Source organism: Heteronotia binoei, chromosome 12 (genome assembly GCF_032191835.1).
Source record: "Heteronotia binoei isolate CCM8104 ecotype False Entrance Well chromosome 12, APGP_CSIRO_Hbin_v1, whole genome shotgun sequence".
Taxonomy (NCBI): Eukaryota; Metazoa; Chordata; class Lepidosauria; order Squamata; family Gekkonidae; genus Heteronotia; species Heteronotia binoei.
In genome coordinates this window covers 82883446-82909818 of record NC_083234.1, presented here as the reverse complement: position 1 = coordinate 82909818, position 26373 = coordinate 82883446, and the positions used below count along the sequence as shown (strand labels likewise).

Sequence of the window (26373 nt, the reverse complement as noted above, 5' to 3'; positions counted from 1 at the left end):
AGCACAGGCCCTCGCACAGCCCTGCCCCAGGCCTGGAGACCCAGCTTGCATCGCCAGCCCGAAAAGCTGGCATGGGGGCTGCTCTGGAGATGCATCCTCCCCCCTTGGAGGCAGCCCACCCAGGGCTTGTGGCTGCTGCCTGGTCTTCCTTTTGCCTCCTGGGAGGAACCAGCCGTCCAGAAGAGGAGAGCCAGGCTATGCTGACCACGGCTCATTATTACTTTTGGTACGCGCTGTGCCACTTCAAACTCGTACCGTGAGTAATAATGCGCAGAGGGCTGGCACCCACAGCTGGCGGGAGCAGCGAGGCTGGGCATCATCTGATGGGCACCTTGCAAGAGGATGGGGAGCCCCTCCCTCATCACTGATGGACGGAGCCGCTCCACGGGGAAGCCTGCTGTGGTGGGAGGGAGGAAGTGACTGAGCCCCCCTGCTCATCCTATCCACTCCGGGGGCATGGGGGGGGGGGGAGGAATCCCTCAAGCGGGGCTGGCTCTGCCCACAGCAAAAAAATGTGGACACACAGCAGAGTCTGCGCTTGCTGCCCGACGCAACATTTTTGGGGAGGCCATTTGGCAGGCCATGGTTTGGGACTGCCCTGTCCCCCATGCAAGTATGGTCTTGGATGCAGCTCTAGCATCACTGACCCCCAACCAGCCCATTTCCCTCTGAATTCCCCAAAGGGGTCCTTTTGGGGTCAGACTGATGAATTCTTCTCTGCTTGCCATTACTCTGCCTAGCTGGAGCCTCCAACCGGACCGTGCAGGAGGACGTGAAGGAGCTGAGAACCAGAGTGCTGGCCCTGGAGGAAGTGAGTCCCTCTGGTGGCACAAGATGCTAACTCTGTGGATGGTGGGTGGTCCACTCTGTGCGGCCAGCTGTGAAGCATGTCCCTGCTGCTGCCTGCCCGTGAAGCCTCCATGCTCTGAATGGCAGAGGCTGGGGCTGAACCGCACACTGGCTGCATGGCAGCTTCCAGAGGCACTTGGCTGACTGGACAAGGTGAACTTTGGCCTTCTTCAGCAAGGCAAGCGTGCTGGGTGGTGGGCCCACGTCTGCTCTCACCTTACCTTGGTGGCATGTGCAGAGCCCACAGTCTGGCCTCTTCTCCCTCTCTGCAGAAGCTTCAGCAGGCTTTGGCCCCTTTCCTCAGGCTGGAGCCGCCAGGGCCGGAGAGCGCCAGCAGCAACGGCAACACACTCCGCTGGCTCCTGCATGTCTGGCAGCAGGTGGACAGGATAGATTCCCTCAGCGAGCAAATCTCTTTTCTGGAGGAGCAACTGGAGACATGTAATGGGGGGTGGGGCCTCACTACCTCTTCCTCTTGCTGTGCAGTCCACACCATCCAGCAATAGATACCCCATTTCAACTCGTTATAAGTTGTCAATATTTTTTGTGCCCCAAAGTGGGTTGTTTTATTTAATAAAATGTTCCTCACTTTTCCCTTGTGCCTCAAAACAGTTTATAATCCCAAGATTTTAATTATACAAAATACAACAAAACCCTATTAACCTTCCCCCCAACAGAAAGCATCTGCATGGAAAACCCCACTGTGGGCCCTTGCACCTTTAGGAGCCTGTGGGTCAGGGGAGTGTCCGGGGGGGAGGGGGAGGCACAGGGGATACTGCCCAGTCTCAAGAACCAGAAGATATCCTGGCTGGAGCTCAGTGCTGGGGTGGACTGAGAGTTGGTGATGAGGTAAGAATGGATTGCGCATGGATTTGGGCATTTGTATCTCCTTGCAGGCAGCTGCCAGCCTGGAGAGGGTGGCCGAAGAAGCAGGAAGAGGAGCCCCCCCTTCTGACCTTGTCACCTCACACCAGGGCTTGAGAACTGGGAGCCAGCCCCATGGAGCGCACTCCCCTCCAGGCTGAGAGAAATGGACAGAACAGCTTCTCACCCACCCACTTGCCGAGAGGAGCGTCAGCCGCCCAGGCCCACACAATACGAGGGACAGATGGCACTCCTGTGAGCATGGAAGAAGGAAAGGCATTTCTGCACTACCAGCTTCAGCATCTTCTGCTACTCAGGGCTTCCTCAAAGCTCCTGGGAGCTGTAGTTTGGCGAGGGTGCCAGGATTCACAAATGGTTCTCCCTCTCTAATCACAAAACATGTTTCTGGTGCAAAGCAGAGACCACCACAATGGGAACGCAGCCCTCAAGAAGTCAGTTCTCCCACTGCAGAAGGGGCTGCAGGGCCTCTGTTTAGTTGCAGAACGTGCCTATTCCTTCTTTGGAAAGGACACTTCTTTCATGTGCAATAAAGGTCTTGTGTTAACCTGGTAGATTAATACAGGTTGCAGATCAAGCCACTGTGAGGAAGAACTCCCTTCTGAGATCTTTGCATCCTGAGAGTGCCAGACAAGGGCTGGAAATGGTACAATTACTTACCATTTAATACACGGAGACTCTGTGCCAGTAATTGAGAGGGCCTGAGATTGTCACCTCCCCCCACTCCCCTGAAATTGATTGCAATAAAAATCCCATTTCTGAAAATACAGTTTGTGTGTCAGCTGAGAAGATGGTGAGAAAAGAAGGGCAGCTGCTCCCGTGGGTGACAGGGAACATGATGCCAAATTCTGAATTGGTCCAGTGACCTCACATACAGTTTTCATTCTTCTGTAATAGCCTCCCTCAGGGCATCTCCCCCCCCCCCTTGTGTCAGCAGGAGGACAATAGATTTGGGAAAGGGGCAAGTGCTCCGGAAGACCCTCAGAGTAGCCAGGCCCTCTGCAGACACGTCATGCTGCCCTTCTGCTGGCCCAACACAGAAGAGAAGCCCCAGGTTGGCCCGGCCCCTCTTTGTTCTGCCTTGGCAGTGGGAAGCCCCACGGGGCTTAGGCAGACTTCGGAAAACTTTGCAAAGAGTGGCCAGATGGCACTGACAGAATCCGTTGGCTGGAAATCAGGACTGCATTTTGACAAGCAGAAGCGGGGGGGGGGGGGGGGGGGGGGGGAGGGCTAAAACATTGGAACGTTCACAGTTAACAATCACACGACCAAACTGTTCATTTCATCATGCCCCATCATTACAGTAATGTGTGTTTTATGTTGCAAAAAGGGTGTATGAACTCTCATGTCCAAGAGTATCTCCCCATGGCTGGGAAACCAGACAAGAGCTTTGTGTTCCATCTGGAGACTTCCTATAGGGGTGTGCCCTTGGGCTGTAGTCCTAAAATCAGTGCCTTCCAAAAAGACAATCCCACTATAGCCAATGGGAATACTCAACAGTACTTACAGAACAACACTTCCCAACACGGGGGGCAAAAAACAACCTAAAGCAGATGCATTTTGATCCAGCAGGCAGAGGAGGTGTGCAGAGGCTGTAATTCAACAAAAGCCCCACTACCTGTGCAGTGATCCGCACATCCTTGTGAGTGACCCAAGATGTGTGTGTGTGGCGAGCTCTACATCATTCAGGAGCTTTCAGCTTTAATGACCTTTTTTTTACATATTTATTGCCAAAGAAGCAGAAACTATCAACTTGTGACAATGGTTCTGGGGAGAGGTGATCCTTGAGTGTGTTTGACCAACCTGGACGCTTCACTTTCCTTTTGAGAGAGCAACTTGGCACCTGCCCAGCAAGGCTTTCGAACCGGCTGAGGAGGGCGGGGAGGAAACTTAAGGAAGTTCCGCTGCCCTTGCCAAGCCCAGGCCTCCAGTCCTGCAGCAAGGCTATGGTCCCCCCCTTTGTGAAGTCTGTGGCTTGCTCTTCATCAGCCAGGAAGGCCAGGGCCATGTGGAATCCAGCCCTTCAGTGGTCTCCATCCCTTGAAAGGATGAGAGGGTCCCTATAAGCCCCAGGCCTGCAAAGACACCCTCCCACTCCAAACTTGTGAGGAGGGGAGCGAGAGGGCATCTTTCCGCATTTCATCATTTTGAGAGCTGGAAAGTACCCACTGGGTCAATGGTAGCTCCAAGCAAAGAATTCTGGAGAGTGCTCCAGTAAATACTGAGCCAGACCTCTTCCCTCAGGGGTTGCTGCTCTGAAGGGGGGGGGGAAGAGAGATCCCTGCCCCAAGCAAGGGAGCCGCTGACGTGTTTGGCAACAGGCAGAAGTCCTTAGGTTGGGTGTGCCACTAATGAGCACAGCTGGGTGTGGATCCATTCACTGTGCCAGCTGTTCCTGACAGTCTGAAGAAGGTCTCCCTCATGGTGGCATAGCACCTGTCGCTGAGGTTCGTGACATCTGTTGCTGTTAAGCCACTGGTGGGGATGGGTGGCAGGACTTCCACCTGGATTCTCCCTGGCAACAGAAGAAAATAGATGGAACTCACCAACGGCTCCCATCTGTGGCACCAGGGAAGGGAGCTCTGGATGCTGAGGGAGGGGACAGACCTGGGAGCCGCAAGTCAAGCCCTCTGAAGCCCTCCACTAAATTTAGGCTAACAGAATGAACTTCACTGGAGGTGCAATTTGGAGGGGGCAGTCAGCTCGATTCCATCAAGAAAATTGATCCCCTGCGGGGATCCAAAGTGGCCAACAATATTATTTTCTCCTCTATTTTATCCTCATACCCACCATGTGAAGCAACGGAATGTGACCAGCTAGCTGGGATTCAAACCTGGAACTCTGATTAGTCAGACCCCTCCCCCATGCTTTTGAGAGGCAAGGCCTCACCCTTGGCTGGAGTCAAGAGAGCTTTCAATCCAGGAACACACCTGATGTAAACAGATTCTTCTCCGGGTTGTAAAATGTATTAAAGGAGGAATACACCACAGGAATGACTGGAACCTTTGAACAAGACCAGGAAGAAGGTCAGAAAGCAGGCCTCAATGGATACAACACTGTGTGCGCGGGGGGAGGGGGGGAGCCCACAGGGGCCAGTGACTGACCCCATCCTCTGCCAGAGAGGTCCAACTCATCAGGGGCCCTCCCCTTTCCCCTTGTAATAAACAAGCCACTATGGGCAGAGAGAGGTGGGGAGCAGAAGTCATCAGCTTATGAGGTAGAGACGTCTCTAGTAAACACAAACTACAACTACATTCTGGTCTGAAGCAGCAAGGCAGAGTTCGAGTCCAGTGGCAGCTCTAAGACCAACAAAGTTTTATTCAAGGTATGAGCTTCCATTTCAATGTATCTGAAGAAGCGTGTTTGCACACGAAAGCTTATCCCTTCAACAAAACTTTGTCAATCTTGGAAGGTGCCCCACTGGACATGAACTTTGTTCAACAACTGCACTGACTAGAAGCAGAATCAGAAATGACAAAAGTAAGCCAAAGCCTGCGCTAAACACATTTCACCAGTAGAACTGACTACTGCAAGGTGATGCCATCTCCTCTGCTTTGATGGCCCTACAAAAAGACAGATGTTTCTTCTGTGGCAAGTCTGCCCAACATCCGCTACTAGCCTAAGATGAACTTCATATTTAGAGGCAAACTCTCCAGATAGCAAATGTGGTGTGATGGGGGTATTGGGGCAATGGCATCCTTGCGCACTGGAGACCACATGCAGAAAGGCACCCCCCACTCTGCCGTGCTGTGATCTCTCGAGGGATGTGCCTGTCCCTCCTCATCATCAGCACAAAGGCAGGTTCTCGACTGTGACTGGAGATGCCGGTCAGGCTCTGTGTTTTGTGGTCTCCTTGGGCACAGCTACTCCTTGGCCTGCCCATCTGGGTAGCAACGGGCAGCAGGAAGCTTGAATATTGCAGATGGAAGACTGGGGAGAAGGACTTGGATATTTCTGCTCTCTTTGAATCCTCCCCCCTCCACTAGATGTCTTCACGGAAAGCCTGGGCAGCCATTGGTAGGGAAAGGTCTGAGTTTATGGCATTGAGCAGGGGGTTGGACTTGATAGCTTTCCCATTACCTGTGTCTGGATGGCCAAATGGAATGCTCCCTTCTTAAATGGCAAGAGATCCCCATTCCCATTTCTTGTGCCTTCTGGGTAGATCCAGACCTTCACCTGCCCGTGGAATAGGAAAGAGCTCATGTCAAAGAATCAGAGCCACTCTGGCTGCCCGCACCTGACCAGCATTTCACCCAGCTGGGCCTGGAAGGGCTGCCAAGCACCTCCCTCTCCCCACCCCTGGACATCATCTGGAAGAAGCTCACAAGATGCTCAGGGGCCCACCAAATATTGCCCTCCAGCTTCCCCATGCGGGGCCAGTGCAAGACAGTGCACCAACCCCAAGCAACAGCACACCAACCAGGGGGCTGTGGAAAATAACCCAGTTTCCAGGTAGAATGCCCATTCTCATAAGCTGTAACATCTGTGCAACCATGATTGTTACCTTCATGTTAAAATAAATCTGTTAGCCACAAAACCCCTCTAAGATCTATAACAGAGATGTGAAACTAATTTTGTTACGAAGGCCAGATCTGACATAAATGTCACTTTGTTGGGCCAGGCCATACATGCCATAAAATATAATACGAGGTACCGGAGATATAAACTTTATAAAGGTGATTTCAGATGTTGAAGGGCAATAGCAGGCTTGACTGGCTTTGGTGTGATATGTAGAGGTTGTAGGTGTGGAGCTAGCAGCGTTGCTAATGAGACAAGAAGGTCTCTATTCCATCTCTCCTCCAAAGGGATGTGCCTGACCCTCCTCATTGCCAGCACAAAGGCAGGTTCTCGACTGTGGCTGGAGATGCCGGTCAGGCTCTGTGTTTTGTGGTCTCCTTGGGCACAGCCACTCCCTGGCCTGCCCATCTGGGTAGCAATGGGCAGCAGGGAGCTTGAATATTGCAGATGGGGACCCAGTTTGGAGTAATGGTGAAGTGCGCGGACTCTTATCTGGGAGAACCAGCTTTGATTCCCCACTCCCCCACTTGCAGCTGCTGGAATGGCCTTGGGCCAGCCATAGCTCGGCAGAGGTTGTCCTTGAAAGGGCAGCTTCTGGGAGAGCTCTCTCAGCCCCACCCACCTCACAGGGTGTCTGTTGTGGGGGAGGAAGGTGAAGGAGATTGTGAGCCACTCTGAGACTCTGTGATTTGGAGTGGAGGGTGGGATAGAAATCCAATCATCATCATCCGGGAGGATTCGGTCCAGGAAGATGCAAAGAATTAATGGACTAAGTCTGACTTCATTCAGTTGCTGACCTAAGAGTAGCAGTGCTCTTACAGAGGAATTTCGAAGGTAGATTACAAAGAGAGACTGCTGAATTGCACCTGATAATGAAGTGCAAGACAATCCTTCCTCCCAGGCTGAACAGAGATCTCGTTTTCCTGTCCTGTTACCAATGTCTGCTGTTATCATTTGGCATCTGAAATCACTCCACGCTCCAAGATATAAGGACCAAGCCAAGTGTTCCAGTTCCTAATCAAGATTTTTTTTTAAAGAAATTAAAACCCAGATAGGAACAGAGAAAACCAGTCTTGGATGCTCATAAATTAAACTGTATAGAATTCCAAAGAAGTCCTTTCTCGTCAAGTCTCTTCCATTCCTGCCCCCTGAAGATTTTGTTGCAGTCCCTGAGTGGAGCTGGAAGCAGCCAATAGGAGGAAGGGCCTCATTTGAATTTAGGCCTGAAGATTCTGGGAGGGAAACATTTCCTTGATGCGAAGTGGGGGTGGGAGGGGTTGAATGCCTCTGAGGTGACCAATGACAACAAGGAAAGGGATCCAAGGGTACTATGACACCACCTGGGAAGGATAAGCTGTGAAGCTCTTGGCTTCCGTTTAAGAGAGAACACCAGGAATGATCAGGAGGGAGGAACCACAGAAGGGAAACAGTAGCCCTCCAGCAGGACAACTGGAGGAGGGAAGAGGAAGAGATAGGGCCTGGCTTCCCCCAGGTGGCAGACTTGTGGCATCTCTTTGCAGCATCACAAGCAGCTCCTGGGTGGGGCCATGCCCATGGAAGTCACCAGTCTGGGGCTGGGAGGGAAGAAACGTCTTGGGCTTCTTGGGGGCAACTGTGCTCTGGTGTATTTGTGCAGCAGGAAGAGAAAGGAGAGGTCCTTTCCTTTCTTCCTAAGCAGCTTTCATCCAATAAAGGGCAAGCTTTCAAAGAGGCAGCTATGGAATGCAATGGGTTGTAACACACCATGTTATTGGACTGTAACTGATTAAAGGCAAATCACCCCACTAAAAATTGCTTAACCGCTGACGGTCCTCATTTGTCCCCAAGTCAAGCTTTTTGGAGGGAGAAGGGGGGCACAGCCAAGGCTGTCCTCTGGGCCGGGGGGGGGGGGGAGGCCTCTCAAAGGCCACAAGAGGGGCAGGATGGGCAAGGCCATGAGGACCAGGCTGCCTTGGCAAAAATCTGGACTGCAGATGCAACCAGTCCTAGAACTGAAAAACGACCTCTCTACCCTGCTTCCTCCTGGAGGTTAACCAGTATTATAATACATGTACAGAAAATGAAGGTGACAGATAAACCGTTTGGTGTTCACAGGGCCTGTTTCCAGCAGCCCTGCCCTGGACAGTGCAGCTGCAGCCCAGCAGGGCCAGAGGCCACCTGCCAGGCCTCCCAGGGGCAGACAATGGCCAGCCACCTCTTTGCCTTCAAGCCCCACTAGGAGTCAGCTTGACTTGATGGCAAATAAATAAATAAAAATTAAACCCTTGCTTTAAAATGTATTTTTAAAAGTTTTTTTTTTAAAAAAATTCAAAGGTGGGATAGAAATCCAACAGCAGCACACAACAAAGCCATGGCCTGTAACTGGGAAAACTTTTAAATGCATCCCAATGTCCACACAAAACAGTGACGTGTCAACAAATGTGTGTGAAGTGCACCTTTTGCGGGTTTATCTTGCCTGCTTTCAGATTTGTCCCTCTCCCCAGTATTTTGGGGTGAGAATGGGGAGAAGAGACTATCAGCACCAAACTGCATTTCCCAGGGTTTACTCAGGGTGGGGGGAAGACACTTGCTCATCTCAGGATTTGGGAGGGCCTTTGTTTTGATGGAGCATGCCCAGTGTTGCCTGTGCTCTCGCCAGGGTGACTCACCATCAGGGGCACCTGGGCCCACCTCTTCCACCAGCTCCCTATAAGCAAACTCATTTTTTTGCCGTTACAACATGAGTTCTCCTGAGGGACTCCATGTGGCTGAAGGGGTCCTTCTGAAGCAGTCTGTGAGCCAAGAATTTGGGGACTAGCAAAACAACCCCCCACAAAGTCTCTCCCCCCCACCAATACATCTTACTTACATTGTCCTTGGTCATGGCTTGGCCGACCCCAGACATCACAGACTTGGCATTGCTGGTGCTCTTCCGGTTGATGAAGATGACCCCACCCAGGTACATGATGAGGCCCACGGAGCCGAAGTAGAGCAGCTCCCGCTTGCCGATCTGGACGCAGCGGTCTGGCAGGACCTCCATCAGCCCTGCAGAAGAGCACAGCAGGTCAGGTTGGCTCTAGACGACATGGAGCAGAGAAGACCATGGACAGCAGGACTGGAAAGACCTTGGCTGATGCTGGGGGGGAGGGGTCACCAGCTCCAAATCAACCATGGGATAAGCCTGCCACAAAAGGGCAGGTGCTTCATTTAGAAGCTCTTGGTCTGTTGGTCGACAGGGCTAAGCAGGGCCTTGGGGAGGCAGCTGGATTCAGATCAGGTTTGCACTTCCAGATGGACACCCAAGTTCCCTGTTTGGCCCTTTGATGAGAGGCAGGTTGTGACCTTGAAGGCAGCCCAGAGCCCCAGTGAGTGCCCAGTCTAGCAGTCAACTTGCTCCCCATCACCTGTCTTCAGAGCTGCCTATTCATTTCCAGGCCCACTTGAGTGCAGGATCAGCTCCCCTGGAGAAAACAGCTGCTTTGGTGGGTGAACTCTACGGCATTGTACCCCACTAAGGTCGCTCCCTTCCCCAAACTCCACCCCCAAATTTCCAGGAATTTCCCAACCTGGAGTTGGCAACTCTACACCTGGCAGTTAGACTGCCTGCCTCCATTACCATAAAGAAGGCATGCAAGCAGAAAAGATGCAGCCCCCCCCCAGTCTCTGTGCCTTCTATGCTGGAGCGTCTTCTGTGTTCCCAGGCAGGGCTCAGCAGCGGTGTGCTGCCTTCCTTTTCTGCCACACATTTTCCTTTTGCCTGGGGAAAACCATAAGGCCAGCTGGCTTTAAGATGCCACTTTACAAACGTTTCCTCCTTTTACTGTGTTTTGTGCTTCTTTTACACAACTTTGAAATTTTTGTCTTACTTTTTTAATTGTTTAGGATTCTACTGGTCTTAAGTTTCAACATCGTTTGGTAGAGTTGTAATGGTTTTACTGATATTTGTAATCATTGCTTGAATGCCAACTACCTCAAAAACCACAAATGACAAGCACAGAAGGCGGAAATATTTAAACTAGCAAAATCATTTCCAGACACCGCTCCCCTGCCCAGTCCAGAAAGGGGGAAAGCAATGGCAGGGCAAGCGTGGGTGGCCCAGTGAGGGGCCTGGCTAGGCGTGCCCACGTTTCCCTGGCATCCCTCCAGAAGGTCTCACCCATCATATCCAAGATGCTCTGGTGGTTGGACACAATGACACATGGGCCCTCCACCTCAAAGTGCTCCAGGCCCTTCACGTCAAACCGCAGTCCATACAGGTATTTAAAGCTCCGGACAACGTTCTTGATGATCCTGCAGGCAGGACAGAATCAGGTCAAACACAGCTGCTGACTTGGGAAAGAAACAGGAAGACAATTCAGATGACAGGGGAAGGAAGGGAGAGACATCTAATGGGACAGGAGCCTGAAGTGCTACCTGGACAGCGACCACAAGGATTTCATTTTCGAGGGGGGAAATAACAGTCACAAATCAGTTCTGGAACAGACGGAACTCCCTGGAATGCATAAAAGGGTCTGGAATCTGGACTGCCTATGAAAATGCGGTCTGGTACTGCCTAACAGAGCAGCTCACATGCAGCTATGAGGTGACAGTTAGATGGTTCATCTAGACTGTTGCTTTCTCTAGTTGCCTCACACCATCATTCTTTTTGCTGGTGGCCTGGCCCACCAGACACAGCGATAAATACAATAAATTCACCACCATACATATAACCACGAAAATAAGCATGACATATTAGTAATTCCAGTTCCAAATAGCACATAAGCATAATTGCAATTATTAATATCAAAATTTAAAGCCCCAATAAAAGCATGCTACTATTTAGAAATCTTTGACAGCCTAAATAAAATATTCCCCAGATCAAATATCCGTAACCAAGGGGACCTTGAGTGAGATGACAAGAGGGATTGTTATTACAGGTTTTCCTAACTTCATAGCTGAGGCAACACATCTTACCATCCAAGCTGTAACAAATTTATCTCTGTCCACCAACAGAAACATTAACCCCATCTGATTTCCCAAAGAGTCATACTAAATGGTTCCAAGGAACTTTTCTGTTTCTATTGACTGACAAAGGCACTGGAATATTATGTGGGTCAGATCCTCAGTCTGTCCAGTTACCTCATAGCAAGCCAGGGCAGGCATCTGTATCTAGATTGGCAGCAAGCTTTAGGCACAGGCTTTCCCCTGATGCCCTTTCTCAAAGGAATCTGAACAGGCAGCTCCAGGGACTGACTGGGCCTACGAACCTGCCCAAGCTCCCAATCTCAAGCACACAACGTATCTTCCAGCAGCACCCCAAGTGGATGTGAAATCAAATCAACTCAAGCTTGTGACAGGCTAAACAGCCACTCACTCAGCTTCTTCCCTCCTGTCCTGGCTTAGTATGTCACCATTTTGCAACCAGAGTTTGTCCCCCATCCCTTTTTCCTTTTGTGTCATGCCATTAAATGAAACAAATCAGGTCATTCTTTGGAATGGGCATATGCCTCATATGTGTTGGCAGAAAGGAGACACCCGGCAAACAAACTCCAAGGCAGCAGCAGGAACCCAACAAAGTAACCAACAGATTCACAGAAGAGCCCTCCCCCAGTTGGTAGCTCTAAAGTACCTGCAGGCCAAAGCTGCTGGCATCTCCTGGCGCCTCATGGCTTGACTGGTCCTGTTCCTTGTAGCTGCCACAGCTGCAAGGAACCAAGTCCTGTCACCCAAAGCCAAGTCAGAAGGGGACCACGCAGCAGTGGTTTACTGACATCCCTCTGGCAAGCAGCCCATGTCTTAAAGAACATAAAAGGTGTTGTCATGGTGGATCAGACCTGGGAAGGTCCATACAGTCCAGCCTCTGATATCCTACAGTGGCCAGCCAGCCACCCTGGAGGGCCAAACATATAAGTCACAGAGGTCAAGACCTTCCCTTTAAGTTGCCTTCTGTCACTGGAAGTTAGAGGTTTGCTGCCTTCGAATGTGGAGGTTTCCTTTAGCCACTGAAAGACCTCTCTGTGAATCTCTCTACTAACTCCTTTTAAAGCCCTCTATGTTTGTGGTTGTCAGACACTGGAAAGTTCCCATGATATAATATGATACTGGGTCTGAAATGTACTGAACTGCTTAGATTAACTGACTCCATTTTCTAACATATGTCACTAACACCAAGTATAAACCTTGCATATCAAAGCAGAAGTAAAGTTGCTACTAACACTGGTGTGAATCCCTGTCTATGACACTAACAAAGGCAACCTCCCTTTGAAGTTAAAATGCCTCAAGGAAGGCTGGTTGAGCCGTCCCTGTGAGAATGAGAACCGCAACGAGATAAGAGAAAACAACCGTGTGAAATGTATCACTCTATTGTGGGAATGTAGATTTGTTTAGAAACCTTTGATGTACAACTTGTTTAAAATATCTATGCTTCTAGGGAAAAGTATCAGTTCCAATCTTTTGCTGCGCTCAGAAACTATGAACTATCAAATAAAGGCTTAACATTGTAACAAATGGAGTTGGCTTAATTTGAAGTTCCATTGTCTGACATTTTGGAACTGATCCAATACGGGTTTATCCGAACCGGCAACTTTTAAAGCTGAATGGCTGCCAAATTTCCGGATAACGGAGAACCCACCTACCCTGTGGAAGAACCGAAGACCCCTCCCGGAGTCACCGCTGTCCGGTGAAAAGGGGGGTCCCCGCTACACTTCCAGATGCTCCTCATCACCCCACAGAAGTGGAAGCCTCATGGACGAGGCGGCGGGACGGTACGAAAACATATTCGCTAGATCGGACACTAGCGGGGACGGCGTCCCGAGAAAGAAGGACACCGAGGATGGGCAAGACGATGGCCAGACCCTGAGGGGTGAGGATAGCATCAAACAGTTGAGAGACGAGATGTGGAACTGGGTGAGGGAGATCCGGAACGAGATCCAAGCCAACACGGTGCACATCGCCCGCGAGGTGCAACGGCAACTGGATCAGATGCGAGAGCAACTGCGACCCGCGCCCGATCCGCCTGCGCCTCAACCCGATCCACTGGTGTTGCAACCCGACCTGCCAGCGCCGCAGCCGAATCAGCTGGTACCGCAACCAGACCCACCAACAGTTCCGCCGGGAGAACCAGCCGAGCCGCCAGCCCCGGTGGGACCTCCGGTGGTCCCGGGCCCACTCACCCCACCAATCTCGGCCGCACTGCCAGCGTGGCCGATGGGACCGTTTGCCCCACAACCACTAATGCCGGGGCCCTGGGGCGGAGGCAGGGGCTGAGGGCTGGACATCATCTTCGATTGCAACCCGGAGGGAGTACTTCACTATCCAGAGTAACAGCTACATGCACTATTGGGGGAACACCTTCCCTGATGAACCCAGCCGTGTGGACTATTTGGGGTCGAAGCTGAAAGGAGCCGTCAGACGATGGTACGTGAGCCTGTACGAAAGCTGACCCCCCCAAATTAACCAACGTGGAGGGCTTCCTACAAGCGATGCTGCATCAGTACGGAGACCCTCTCCAAGAGGTGAGGGCCCTCACAGCCCTGCGCGACTTGCAACAGGGATCAAGGTCGGTGAGGGAGTACACGGCTGACTTTAGAGCCCACTGTGCTAAGGTCCAGGGCTGGAATGAGAGGATGAGAATTGAAGCCTACCAACGGGGCCTCAACGCGAGCCTCCTGGACCGGGCATTCCACCAGGTGCGATCAACCACCCTGGTGGGGTGGATACTGTCAGGCAATGCTTCATTGAAGTCTCTTTGCTTTCTGAATGTATTTAATCCATGCTTACTAACATCACCAAGAAGCCGGCCAAGCCGAAGGAGTCGGGCCGGAGCAGCACCGCCTTATCGATGGTGCTTGACGAGGATTCTATAATACTGGAAGAGCTGGGGGAAGACCTGTGGAAAACCGAGCCAGTGGGAAACGGGGCCGACCTGCACTAAAGGGTGCAGTTCGAAATCTGGACTGACCATAAAAATCTAGAGGCGCTCACCGGGCGCCGTAAACTGACAGGGAAGCAAATCTGGTGGGCGGGGTTCTTTGCTAAATTCAACTTCACTTTACACCACATCCCCGGCTCCAAAACCTTTTTGGCGGACGCACTCTCTTGGCTGCCGCAGCACGAGAGTGAACGGGAAGAAGTCATAGATTCCCTAATACCCCCCGAGGCCGTGGCTGGAGTAGCCCAAACCCGGTCAAAAACGGCGGCCCGGAAAACCGACCCCTGGGGAGGGAATAGACTGATAGTAGAAGCAGAGGCAGAGGGGAAGGACCGGCCGGATGGCCTGAAAAGGGGAGAGGGAGGGTTTTGGTACCACGAGGGGAAACTATACGTCCCGAAGTCCTTAAGGGTGGAGGTCCTGCAACATTGCCACACCAACAAGCTAGCCGGGCACTTCGGGTATGTGAAGACCCTCCATCTCATGCACCGACAGTTCTGGTGGCCACAAATGAAAAAAGACATTTTGGAGTTTCTGCAAACATGCCCCACCTGCCTCATGGCTAAACGAAGCGGGGGGGGGGGAGGTGCCAGGGCTCCTACAACCCCTCCCTACCGCAGAGCGGCCCTGGTCGGTTGTGTCAATGGATTTTATCGTAGAACTGCCGCCCTCTAGGGGGCGAACGGTGAACCTAGTAGTGGTGGACACTTTCTCTAAACAAGCACGCTTTATTCCTTGTCGAAAACTCCCCACAGCAGAGGAGCTCGCCTATCTATTCTTCTTGCACGTGGTCCGGGCCAACAAGGTCATTAGTGACCACGGGCCACAGTTCGTTGCCAACTTCTGGCGGGAGTTCTGTAAACTCACCGGGATGGAGCAAGGACTGAGCTCCACCTATCACCCACAAACAGACGGGCAGAGTTTGCGGGTGAACGGGCTTCCAGAACAATACTTGCGGTGCTACATAAACTTTCAACAGTCTAACTGGGTGGAGCTTCTGCCTTTTGCCAAGTACGGATACAATAACAGCCTGCACAGCTCCACCAAAATGACTCTCTTCCAAGCGGTGCACGGCTACGAGAGAAAGCCCTTCCCCTCTCTCCCCGGAGGCGGGGACAACCCCCTCTCCGCAGATTGCCAGCAATGGTGGGGGAAGCTAGAAAAGTCTTGGAAAATTATCCAGGAGAACCTGGAGGAAGCGAAAAGGGACTACAAAGCCCAATTTGACAAAAAACACAGCCCCGGGTGGGATTTCAAAGAGGGAGAGACTGTATTCCTGTCCACCAAGAATCTCCCGCTGCCGCAGACCTCTAGAAAGCTGGCCTATTGGTTCCTAGGACCCTTCAAAATCAAAAGGGTGATCAATAAAGTAACCGTAGAACTGGAGCGTCCCAAACTGTTTAGTAAAATACACCCTGTTTTCCATTGCAGTCTTATCCGTCGGGATCCGGGTGGTTCGAAGTGGCATCCTCGGAACCCCGAACCGAAACCTATTCCGGTGAAGGGTCAGAAACATCACGAAGTGAAGGGGATTCTCGATGCTAAGTGACAAAGGGGGATCTTGCATTACTTGGTCCGTTGGCGCTACTTCCCTCCCAGATGTGATGAATGGGTGAAGTCCTCAGATCTCAAAGCTCCACAACTACTTAAGCAATTTTACCTACTGCACCCAGACAAACCCCGAGCAAGAGCTTAGGGAGGGCAGTATGTCAGGCAATGCTTCATTGAAGTTTCTTTGCTTTCTGAATGTATTTAATCCATGCTTACTAACATCACCATTAAATAAAATGCCATGCTACTAACCTATGTGCCCTGCAAGAAAGGAAGGAGGGGTGGGAATGGAGGCTGCCAAAACTCCAGAGGCCAGTAGGGCCTTTGAAGTGCAAACGCTCAGCTAGCCGCCCTAAGCCAAACTGTTTAGTAAAAAAACTGTTTAGTAAAATACACCCTGTTTTCCATTGCAGTCTTATCCGTCATTTTGAAACTTCAATGAACCCTTTGCTGACAGATACAGCTGGCGGGGGAAGTCGAGACCAACATGAGACACATCGCCCTGCAGCGGCAGCAGTAACAAGGGGCGAAGGGGGGACGCGAGGCTCGACCGGGGGTCAAGACCGAGCCCAAGAAAGCACCAACCCAGGGAGGAAACCCCAAGCCAACGCCAGGCTGGAAGTGCTTCTGGTGCGGCGACCCGGGGCACCTGGCCGCCAACTGCCTGGAGAAGCCTTGAGGGCCCCTCCTGACTCCGAAACCAACCGCCGCGGGGCCAAAGAAGACACCGGGGAAGCCCAAGGAGCCCAGTCGGGGCAGTGCCACCACATCGTTGGTGCTTGACGAGGATGTTATAACCATTGATGATTCGGGTGAGGAATCGTGGGAGCTGGAGCCGGCGGGAAACGAGAACAACCTGCACTGAAGGGTGCCGGACGGCAGGTCGTGGATTTGACGGCACCACTTCGGGAGAGAATAACTGGGGCCCTACTTTTTGTACCAGTGATGTTATTGAACCCAAAACTGAAGCGGTTCATGCATGCCTGGGCTCTAGTTGACTCGGGCTGCACCTGCGAAATCATAACCCCAAGACTAGTGGACGACCTAGGGTTGTCCAGAACTCCCCTTCCCCACCCGATCCAATTCGAGCAGATGGACGGGACCGCCATGAGGGGAGAGCCATGCACCGAAGAGACCCAAGGGTTGCCGGTGGGAATAAAAGAGCACTGGGAAGCAGAGGTCTTCGTCATCGCCCCCTCCTCATCATTTGATGTAGTGCTGGGGGTGGGCTGGTTAGCCCGACACCAACCGGACATACAATGGGGGGAACAAACGATAGACTTCACCGATCGACGGTGCACCCACCACAATTGGCGGGGTCAGTGGGGGCCGACACCGCCCCCTAAGAATGAAAAGATGTGTGTGTCAGTGGAGGAGGTCCGATCCATCCCCAAGGAGTATCGAGACCTACGCAAAGTAGCGAGGAAGAGACGAATGAATTACCGCCCCAATAGTCCATCACAATCCACTTTGGTTTTCGCCATCCTGAATAATCTGGTATCATTCATGAATTTGGCCACTATATTGCTTGCCTCCAATTCCAGATATTTTTTTAAGTAACCATTCTTTTACTCTGTGAACTGCTAATCTTACAGAGAGATCTTTGGTGACGTATCTTATCAAAAGCTGGCATCCCTTTAGATGTGATGGTACCTGTCCTAATCTCAAGTATACCTTTCCTCTGGGTCTCAATTATGTTGCATATAAATAGATCTGGAGTATCCTGGAAGGATTTGACTGTCTTGATACTACCTTTCAGCTTCCTTCAGAAAAGCCCTCATTTTCATAAAGTTTCTTCATTTGTAATCTAGTATGAATGATGTAGACTTTGGTGTCAACCTTCCATTGAGATGTGCAGAAGTTAACAGAATTTTGTGGGCACAGTCCCCTATCTGTGCAACACATTAGGCTCTGATTTTGCTGACTATAAAATTGAAACAATATTTTGGTTTTTATTAAAAAATATGATGTCCTTTTCTAATTTGTTCACTAAATTTTACTACATTCCAATTCCAGAAAAGGGAGCCATCAAGGACTGCAGCAACTTTCGGATGACTGTGTGAATTTTTCACACAAGTAAAGTGATGGTCAAAATCTTACAGCAAATACTGCTACCATATATGGAACAAGATATGCCAGAAGTTCAAGCTGGATTCAGAAAAGGAAGGGGCACTAGAGTTCATATTGCAAAGTTACATTGGTTACTGGGGCACACAAGAGAATTTCAGAAGAAATCAGCTTATATTTCAGAGAATACAGCAAAGCTTTTGACTGTGCAGATCATGAAAAGCTACAGTTGGCTTTAAAATAAATGGGTGTGCCTCAGCATCTGATTGTTTTGATGTGCAATCTGTGCACTGGACAAGAGGCCACTGTCAAAACAGAATATGGAGAAAACAGAATGGTTTCCAAGTGTGAAAGCTGTTGCCCAAGGATGTACTTTATCAATCTGTGTGCAGAACATATCATAAGATCTGGATCTGATTAAGATAAAGGTGGAGTGAAAACTGGTGGAACATTAACAGTTTGAGATATGCAGATGACACCACATTACTGGCTTGAAACGACTCCAGCTGCTGAAGGTTGAAGCAGAAAGTCCCAAAGCAGGACTGCAGCTGAACACCAAGAAGGTAAGAGTCATGACTAGTGGGGAATTACACAACTTTAAGGGCAATGGTGAAGGAATTGAAATTGTTCAAAATGTTCTATTCCTTGACTCCATCACTGACCAAGAGAGAGGCTGCAGCAACCAAGAAACCAGAAGGAGGCTGAGACTGGGCAGGGCACCCAGGAAGGAGCTGGAAAAGATTCTTCACTGTCAGGATGTATTGCTGCCAGCCCAGATCAAGAGAATTCAAGCCACAGGATTCCTCATTACTATATCTGGGTGTGGAAGTTGGATAATGAAAGAAGCTAACAGGAAGAAACTTGATTCATTTGAAATGTGGTGTTGGCGGAGAGTTTTACAGATACCGTGGACTGCTGAAAAAGACAAGTGCGCTCTAGATCAGGTCTGTGGCCTGTTAGCAACCAGGCCACGGAGTGAGGCAGAGGTACTGCACCATGCTCCAGGGGAGCCAGGCCTTCTGCAGGGGCCACCCTGAAAATGAGCCAGATCAACAACTGCTTGTGTGAACTGCCTTCTCTGTTGCAGCCCCCACCTTATGGACTGGCCTGCCTGATGAAGTTGCGAAGGCTCCCCCCATGCAGAACTGAATGATTCAGGAAGACTTTTCCACACTGCTGACAGAGCCATACCATCAACGTAATCTCTCCTGCTGTGTAATTTCTGCATCATTCAAGCATGTCACACTAACACTTATGCTTTGTGTCACCTTTATCTCAGATTTTTGCTTCATTTCAGATTCCATCAACTCTAGTCCGATTGTGTTGCTTGCTGAATGTCCCATCCTGCTAACTTTGTCACTTTCCATACTCCGTCTTGAGCCTCAGTGAGAAACACAGTCAATGAATTTCATAAATAAAATTAAAACAGACTTTGGCCCCGGACAAACCAGCTCCCTCGCTTTGGCTCGGAGGCTTCTGAGACTGGCATGGTGGCAATGGTTCCTTGCTTCCTCCTCCTTGGGTCCTGGTCTTACTTGGCCCTCTGTCCCAGTGTCCCTCTCACCCTCAGCTCTCACCAAGAGTGTCTAGATTGACGACTACTCCCCACTCCTGAAGTTAGAGCTGCCCAAATGCACCACCAGACAGTGCTTAGAAGAGACTGCCTGGTCATGGCAAAGAAAAATCCAACCAGGCAACCACATCCAGGGTCCCATGGCAGCACTGGGAACTGGGGAACCCAAGGCTCCAGTTCAGTTGAGAGAGAAGCTGGAAAAGGCACAGCAGAGGGGAAATCTCACATGCTGAAACATACCAAACAATCCCTCAACACTTCCTAGCCTCCTGCTAGAGCTTGGAGTAGCGCGTAAGGCCCACTCGACTCCCTCAGAATGGAACAACAATGGGATTCAGTGGGAACCTTCTCCAGCGACGAAGGATAAATAAAGGACTGGAGGAGATGGTCCCTCCAAGACCATCATCAGGCCCTCACTCTGAACTAGCTAGAACAGTGAAAAGCCATCACTCCCAAAGCCGGATTACTCAGGAAGGCCAAGATCAGGGGAAGGCTGGTTACACATTACCCCACACGAACTCAGAGAGAGAGAGAGAGAACTGGCTGGCTGCTCACCCAGCCCACACTGAAGTCTCACCAGAGAGAGGGCAGGGTCCATTTCGCAATGCTGAGCTGCTTCGGCGGGGAGGGCGGGATACAAATAAAATGTGAAATGAAATGAAATGAAATGAAGGTGGTGTAAGAGATGCAAGCACAGTCCAAGAGGGAGGAGCCCTTGGAAAGAAGCCAGGTGGCATGACAAACAGAGACACCAACCTGGAGACTCTTTTCTTGCCCTGGCAGGGTAAGAGTTGGAGTCCAGCTCCTAGAGTCAGACAGGGCTGACTCTTTGGATTCAGAGCTGGCACTTTCAGGGCACACCAAAATTTTGGAGGTCAAAGTTCAAGGTTGCCCCCCTCCCCATCTTGCTGGTGGGAAGTTATCCACCTCATTTCCCTCAAGAAGAATGGTAGCCATTGCCTTTCTGGCTCATGATTCCATACTTTCTATCGTTTTCTTCTCTTAAAACTGCTGTTGCCTTGAGCATTTAAAAGGGTAAGATAGCATATAAATGTGATTCTAAAAATCATTTAATTCACACATGCCTTTGTCCCGAATGGGGATGCTCAGTGGCACCAGCTGCTCTCCTCTCCTCTATCATATCCTCCCAACAACCACCACCCTGTGAGGCAGGCAAGGTTGCAAGAGCGTGACCAGCCCAAGGTCACCCAGTCAGCTTCTGCAGCATAAGTGGGGATTTGAACCCGAGACTCCCAGATAGGAGACCCCCACCCTGACTCCCCCAGGCCGTGCAGGATTCCTGGGCGACTTTGTCATTTACTGAGAGGCCAGGATGGCACCAAAACTCCCACACAGGGATGTTGTGAAGATAAAATGGAAGACAAAGAACTGTGGTGCTCAGAGGAAGGAAGGAAGGAAGGAAGGAAGGAAGGAAGGAAGGAAGGAAGGAAGGAAGGAAGGAAGGAAGGAAGGAAGGAAGGAAGAAAGAAAGAAAGAAAGAAAGAAAGAAAGAAAGAAAGAAAGAAAGAAAGAAAGAAAGAAAGAAAGAAAGAAAGAAAGAAAGAAAGAAAGAAAGAAAGAAAGAAAAGGTGTCACAACTGACAGCAAAATGCCAGCTAGACCTTTTACATGCATTATCAGCCTCTCCTCTCCTGCTCACTATTCACTTGCCAATCTCCCCCACTGCCCCCTGCAAATGGAAGGCACCTGGCCTCAGCCAGTTTAGGCGTGGCAACAAGCCAAACAAAGGGGAGCTCATCACCTTCTGAGCCCCCTTTCCAGGAGGCCATGTCAAAAACAAGCTGCAAAAGGCAGGAGAGGAGGAAGGCAAAGGCGCCTCTTCTTCAGATTTTCAATCCTCTGGGGAGCAGCGATCATTTGCCCCACTTCCAAGCTCCAAGGCCAGGAGGACAAACTAGACAGCCTGGACTTCTGAAGGGCATGCTGTTACTTTCCCTTCCAGGCTGCAGGACTCATCCAGGAAAGTCATTTGCGTCTATGGCACTGGGGAACCCCCATGTTCAGAGTGGGCCAGGCAGGACTGAGTGGCTGCAGGAATCCAGGCAAGGGCACTTCAAGCCCAAGAAGCCCTCAAGGACAAAGAAAACTTGGCAGGACTGTCTCCACAGAACAACGTTTTCAAAAGCAACACCCATAATCCTCCTTGGGAGGGGGAGAGCAGCACTGGTCTCCTGCCACCGAGTGTCTTCTGACCTCCTCCCTGTTTTTGGCACAGCCTCCACACACACACACATCAGGCAGTACCATTCCCTGGCCATGTTGTCACACCACCCTGCTTAGTCACACCACAGAGGAATGAACCCTTCCCCTGGAGCAAAGAAGATGGCCAAGATTCAGCCACACTCCTCTTGCCTCAACTTGGCTCCTCAGGAAGTGCTGCTTACAAGAAGTCCAGCATTGGGGCAGAGATGGAAAAATTAAGCCATGGAAAGAAAACACTTTCTCCCATTCTCCCCCCCCCTCCCACCCCCATACACACACAAAAAACCTTCCTAAAGTGTGAGGAGGAAAATGAAATACACCAACACTTTACCAAAGCCTAAGCTGATCTTTCCTGCCTTACAAGGCATCATTTTAAATTCAGGTAATATATACAGTCGGGCATAATTGTGAAAGTCAGGCATCTTACTGTTTACCATCTGAGAAGTGGAGAGATGAAAGCAGAAACAGAAAGTGCCAATTTTGTAGTAAAGAAAAAGCAATTGTGTTATTTGAATGGAACCAGTCTTGTAGGGTCCCAACAGGAATAACAGCATATTTGCGTATTAATTAATTTATTTACCTAATTTACTTACAGTCCATCCTTCTCACCCTGAGACTCCAAGCAGGTGACAAAACCTCAGAACCATGCCTCCAGGCAGCATCAAACAGCCAATCATCAATGCAATGGGATCAGGAGACCACACAGACACAAATGGTCTAGGTAAAGGAACACCAGAAGCACCGTGGAAAATGGATTAGAGAAGCAGAAGTCCTAGCAGCAGAAGCAAGAGAACCCATGCGATAAGCAGTGCAGGAGATCAAAATTGCACCCTCTTGATCAAAAGTGCTCTCTGGAACCACCCCATTCTGTGTGCGCATGCAAAGAGCCATCAAGCCATAGCCCACGCAGGGCAGCCCCAGCAAAGGGTTTGGCTTCCTAGGTGGTCACCCATCCAAGTGTTGACCCCATTGGACTTCTGAGATCTGATGAGCGCAGGCTGTGCTAAACTATTCTCCATCCTGTCCCATCCCACTACTTCCCTTTAGAAAAATCTGTGTCCTCTGTCACTGCACAGAAAGTCTAAGCAAGGGAGCCTTCCAGACCTCCTTTTCAACACTGAAAAAGCGGAACTCTTCGACAGTATACGATCATGGCCATGCAGGTTACAGCATATTAACTGTGAACCGAGGGAGTCCCATTTAAGAATGAACAGAACTCTGACAGTCTACGTCTGCAATACCACGATCATTCTTGTCTTGCATAGAAATCTTCACTCTGAGCATTCTGAGTAAGCAAAATTCTGGCTTTAAAAAATTATTGTGTTCCACTCATTCCAAAAAGGAAACATTCCATAGGAGGGGTTTTTTAGCACTTCTCCAACTTTCCAGTTACCCAGAGACAATCTGAGGCTTCCCTGCATCACTTCCTTCGGGAGGTTGTGTGTATGTGCACACACAAATTGCTGTCAAATTGCAGCCAACCTCTGGTGACTCCGTCAAGGGGCTTTCAAAGCAAGAGACATTCAGAAGTGGTTTCCATCCCCTGGCTGTGACAACAACCTGGGAGGTCTCTCATCCAAGCACTGCTCAGCTTACAAGATCTGACAAGACTGGACTAGTCTTGCCACGCAAGTACGGAGGCACCTATTTCAACCAGATGCCTTCCTGGGTCAGGTCAACAACCATCAACGTCCCTTCCCCTTGTGGAAACCCATGCACCATAATCAGTACCAACAATATACACAACTCAATCGTTAGTGACAAATTACTATGTAATAAAGTGCATATACAAAATACAAAACATAATTCATGACATTCCTTCCACAAGGAGTCCCGATGTGCAGGCTGTCGACTTCACTGCTTTGACTGTCACTCTTCCAGCAAAGGGGGCTCCACACATTTTCAAAAAAGGCGTCCCCATTCCACGCCACTCACCGTTGATCAGTGCGCTGCTTACTGCTAAATGTTTTGTAAGATAGTGTGGGAATGTAACTTCTCCAGGAGGATTCCAAACTGGCATAATGCTCTAAGGCGGATCAAGGCCATCAGTACCAGCAACACCACCATGATCTAATCTCAATAAATCTCTCGCTATTTCCCCCCAGAATTAAATCCAAACAATGGTGGATTTAAACTTAGCTTGTTATTCCTGTTTGCATCGGTTAAAACATTATGCTGTATGCTAATTTTCATTATGCTGTATGCTAATTTGCTATGTTAATGACTACTCACTTCCATTTCAATGTATCCGAGGAAGTGTGCATACACATGAAAGCCGATACCTTGAATAAAACTCTGTTGGTCTTAAAGGTGCTCCGGGACTCAAACTTTTGTTCTACTTACTCCTCAAGGTTGTGCACATAAAACAGAAGAGTAAAGAACAATGAAAACAGCTTGAGGTGTCCACTAGGGAGAAAAATGGGTTATAAGATGAAGCAAATAAATAAATAAACCACACACTGAAAAGCAGGTAGAGAGAAGCAGCAGAGATGGCACCAACAAGGTGCCAGGAAGTCCATACCAGATGCCACATTGTCTGGATAAAGAGAAGCCGCAGACTTATTGGGAAAGGGTGAGAAGTCTCAGCTTCAGCAGTCAGTTATCCTTTATTGTTTCCTGTGGTCTAAAAAAACCAGGAAAAAAGGCAGCAGACAGGCAGCATGACACAATGGAGAGAGCATCAGAGCCACAGAAACCCCCAGTCTGCCACCAAGCTCCCCGAGGGCCCAGCACAAAAGCTCTCCCTTTCAGTAAGACACCAGCTGACTTTTGACTCTTAAGAGGAGAGCTGGTTTTTATGCCCCACTCTTCACTACCCAAAGCGGCTTACAATCTCCTTCCCTTCCTCTCCTCACAACAGACTGAGATTCTCTTCACACAATGAGAGAGCTCTGAGAGTAGAACTGTGACTGGCCCAAGGTCACTCAGCTGACTTCAGGTGGAGGAGTGGAGAACCAAACCTGGTCCACTGCTCTTAGCCACTACACCAAACCGGCTCTTAAAATGAGATTAAGGCTTGCAACACACCCTGGGGCATTAAAGAGAGCCACAGATGTTTGTCATAGGAACAGCCCTCCTTCCACACCCAAGCGTCTCCATTTGGGCACAGCGTGATGGAGCAGGAGGTGAGGATTCAACTGCACTGGCTGCCAGTGTTCCCTCTAAGCTGAGTTAGTGTGAGCCAGCTCACCATTTTTTAGCCTCCGGCTCACACATTTTTGTCTTAGCTCGGGAAAAACGGCCCTAGAGCGAACTAATTTATACAGGAGCCCACAACTTTAAAGCCAGCAGCCCACAAAGCAGAAGTTTTGCTCACAAGACTCCATAGCTTAAAGGGAGCACGGCTGGCTGGCTGGCACTTTTATGGAGCATACAAGGCAATGGTTTTGGGGTCCCTTTACAGGTGACACTCTCCTAATCTGCTATGGGGCAAAACCATGGCTACATCTAAAGGGGGCAGGGAGAGAAAGCATGTAAAGGTCCAGTTTGCTACAACTACATACATTTGGAAGCTAATCCATGTGGTCCATGTCTGTGCATGCATCGCAATCACAAATCTGTATGCAACCTGTTGCATCTGGCACACAATAAAAGCAGCTGGCCTATAGTTTTCAGAAACCCACCAAAGATGTGGTGAAACGCTGGGCATATTCGTGCAACATTTTCATCTGATCTTCAAAAAATACAACGGACAAGACCCCAAATCCAACCCGTCCAGAAATCAAGGCCATCTAAACAAAAGCTTCGACTTTCACTTTGATTTTGCAACAGCTGTTTAAGGATCTGCCTCCATGAAGTTTAAATTAAAGGCGTTGTCACGGTGTTTTGGCTGCCAGAATTACAGCAAAGCAGGGAAAGTCGAGTTGCTTGCTTGCTTGCTTCCTTCCGCATGGGGGAGGGCGGGGGTTTGCTGCCGCCTGGAAGTCTGCCCCCCTCCTGGGGGGGGGGGTGCTCATGCCTCCCTTCCAATCCAACCCCCTCCACCCCCCGTGTCGTGATCAGCTCACCACAAGGCCCGGGGGGGGGGGGGGGGCGGCGGCGAAAGGCTGCTTCCTCCTGCCCAGTCCGGCTCCCGCAGGTGCGCTTCCCCCCGCCCCTCCGTGCCCATTCCTCCCGCTCCCCGGCCAAGCCCCCCCCCCCCCCGCGGTCTGTTTTCCCGAAGGCGGGCGGGAGCCCTCGACGCCCGCTCAGCACACCCCAGAGCCGGGCGTCGGCGGGCGGGCGGGCTGCGGCGAGGAGGCTCCTTCCCGCGCGGACCTGGGGCTGGCGGAGGGAGGGGGGAGGGGGGCCCCATGCCTTGCAGCCTACCTCATGTTGTGGACGGTGCGGCCGCCGTGGCGGAGCAGGCAGACGGGGGCGGTGAAGGTGGAGGCGGCCAGGCAGAGCGTGCAGTAGGAGAAGACCTTGGCCCAGAACTTGAGCCGGGGGCTCAGCTCCAGCAGCAGCGCCAGCAGCAGCCCCAGCGGCAGCCCCCACACCAGCCAGCCCGACGACGAGGACGACGACGACTCCATGGGCTGCTTCGCGGCTCCCGTCCCGTCGGCGACTGGCCGGCCTGCCTGCTGCCCGGCAAAGTTGCCCGCTGCTGCTTCCTCCTTCCCACACGTGTCCGCCGGCTTGGGCGGGCTCTTCGCGGACCGCCCTCCTCGGCCTGCCGCGGCGCCGAGCACGGGGGCCGGACCGGTTCTGCAGCCGTCGCGCAGGTCGAGCCGCTCAGCCCCAGCCTGGCCTGGCCCGGGGCCCTGCAGGCGACCTTCCTTCCGCACCACGCGCTCCGCCACTCCCCGTCACCTCGGCGCCAACCCGCTGGGGAAACCCGGGG

General features: G+C 50.9%; 2 protein-coding genes across 2 annotated transcripts in view; one reads left to right on the top strand and one right to left on the bottom strand.

Moving 5' to 3' along the window:
• Positions 1-2496, top strand: part of EGFL7 (EGF like domain multiple 7) — a 39101-nt gene extending 36605 nt beyond the window's left edge. The window contains 3 exon segments of the mRNA XM_060250872.1: positions 741-811; positions 1122-1290; positions 1746-2496. Of these exon segments, the coding sequence (XP_060106855.1) occupies positions 741-811; positions 1122-1290; positions 1746-1804 (299 nt within the window). The 3' untranslated portion in view covers positions 1805-2496.
• Positions 2497-3436: 940 nt separating this feature from the next.
• AGPAT2 (1-acylglycerol-3-phosphate O-acyltransferase 2) lies at positions 3437-26156 on the bottom strand. The gene is made up of 6 exons (XM_060251222.1): positions 25860-26156; positions 10385-10518; positions 9098-9273; positions 5812-5907; positions 4662-4734; positions 3437-4246 (listed from the first exon to the last, which is right to left on the bottom strand). Exons 1-6 carry the CDS (start codon positions 26063-26065, stop codon positions 4080-4082), a joined length of 852 nt encoding a protein of 283 aa, XP_060107205.1. The 5' UTR covers positions 26066-26156; the 3' UTR covers positions 3437-4079.
• Positions 26157-26373: the final 217 nt, after the last annotated feature.

Excerpts from the sequence above, each read along its gene's own strand:
- AGPAT2 (XM_060251222.1), bottom strand. The coding sequence starts at position 26,065 with ATGGAGTCGTCGTCGTCCTCGTCGTCGGGCTGGCTGGTGTGGGGGCTG. Across the intron at positions 10,519-25,859 it reads CGCACCGTCCACAACATGAG|GATCATCAAGAACGTTGTCC; the intron begins GTAGGCTGCAAG and ends TCCTGCCTGCAG. Across the intron at positions 5,908-9,097 it reads AAGCCATGACCAAGGACAAT|GTGAAGGTCTGGATCTACCC; the intron begins GTAAGTAAGATG and ends TTCCACGGGCAG.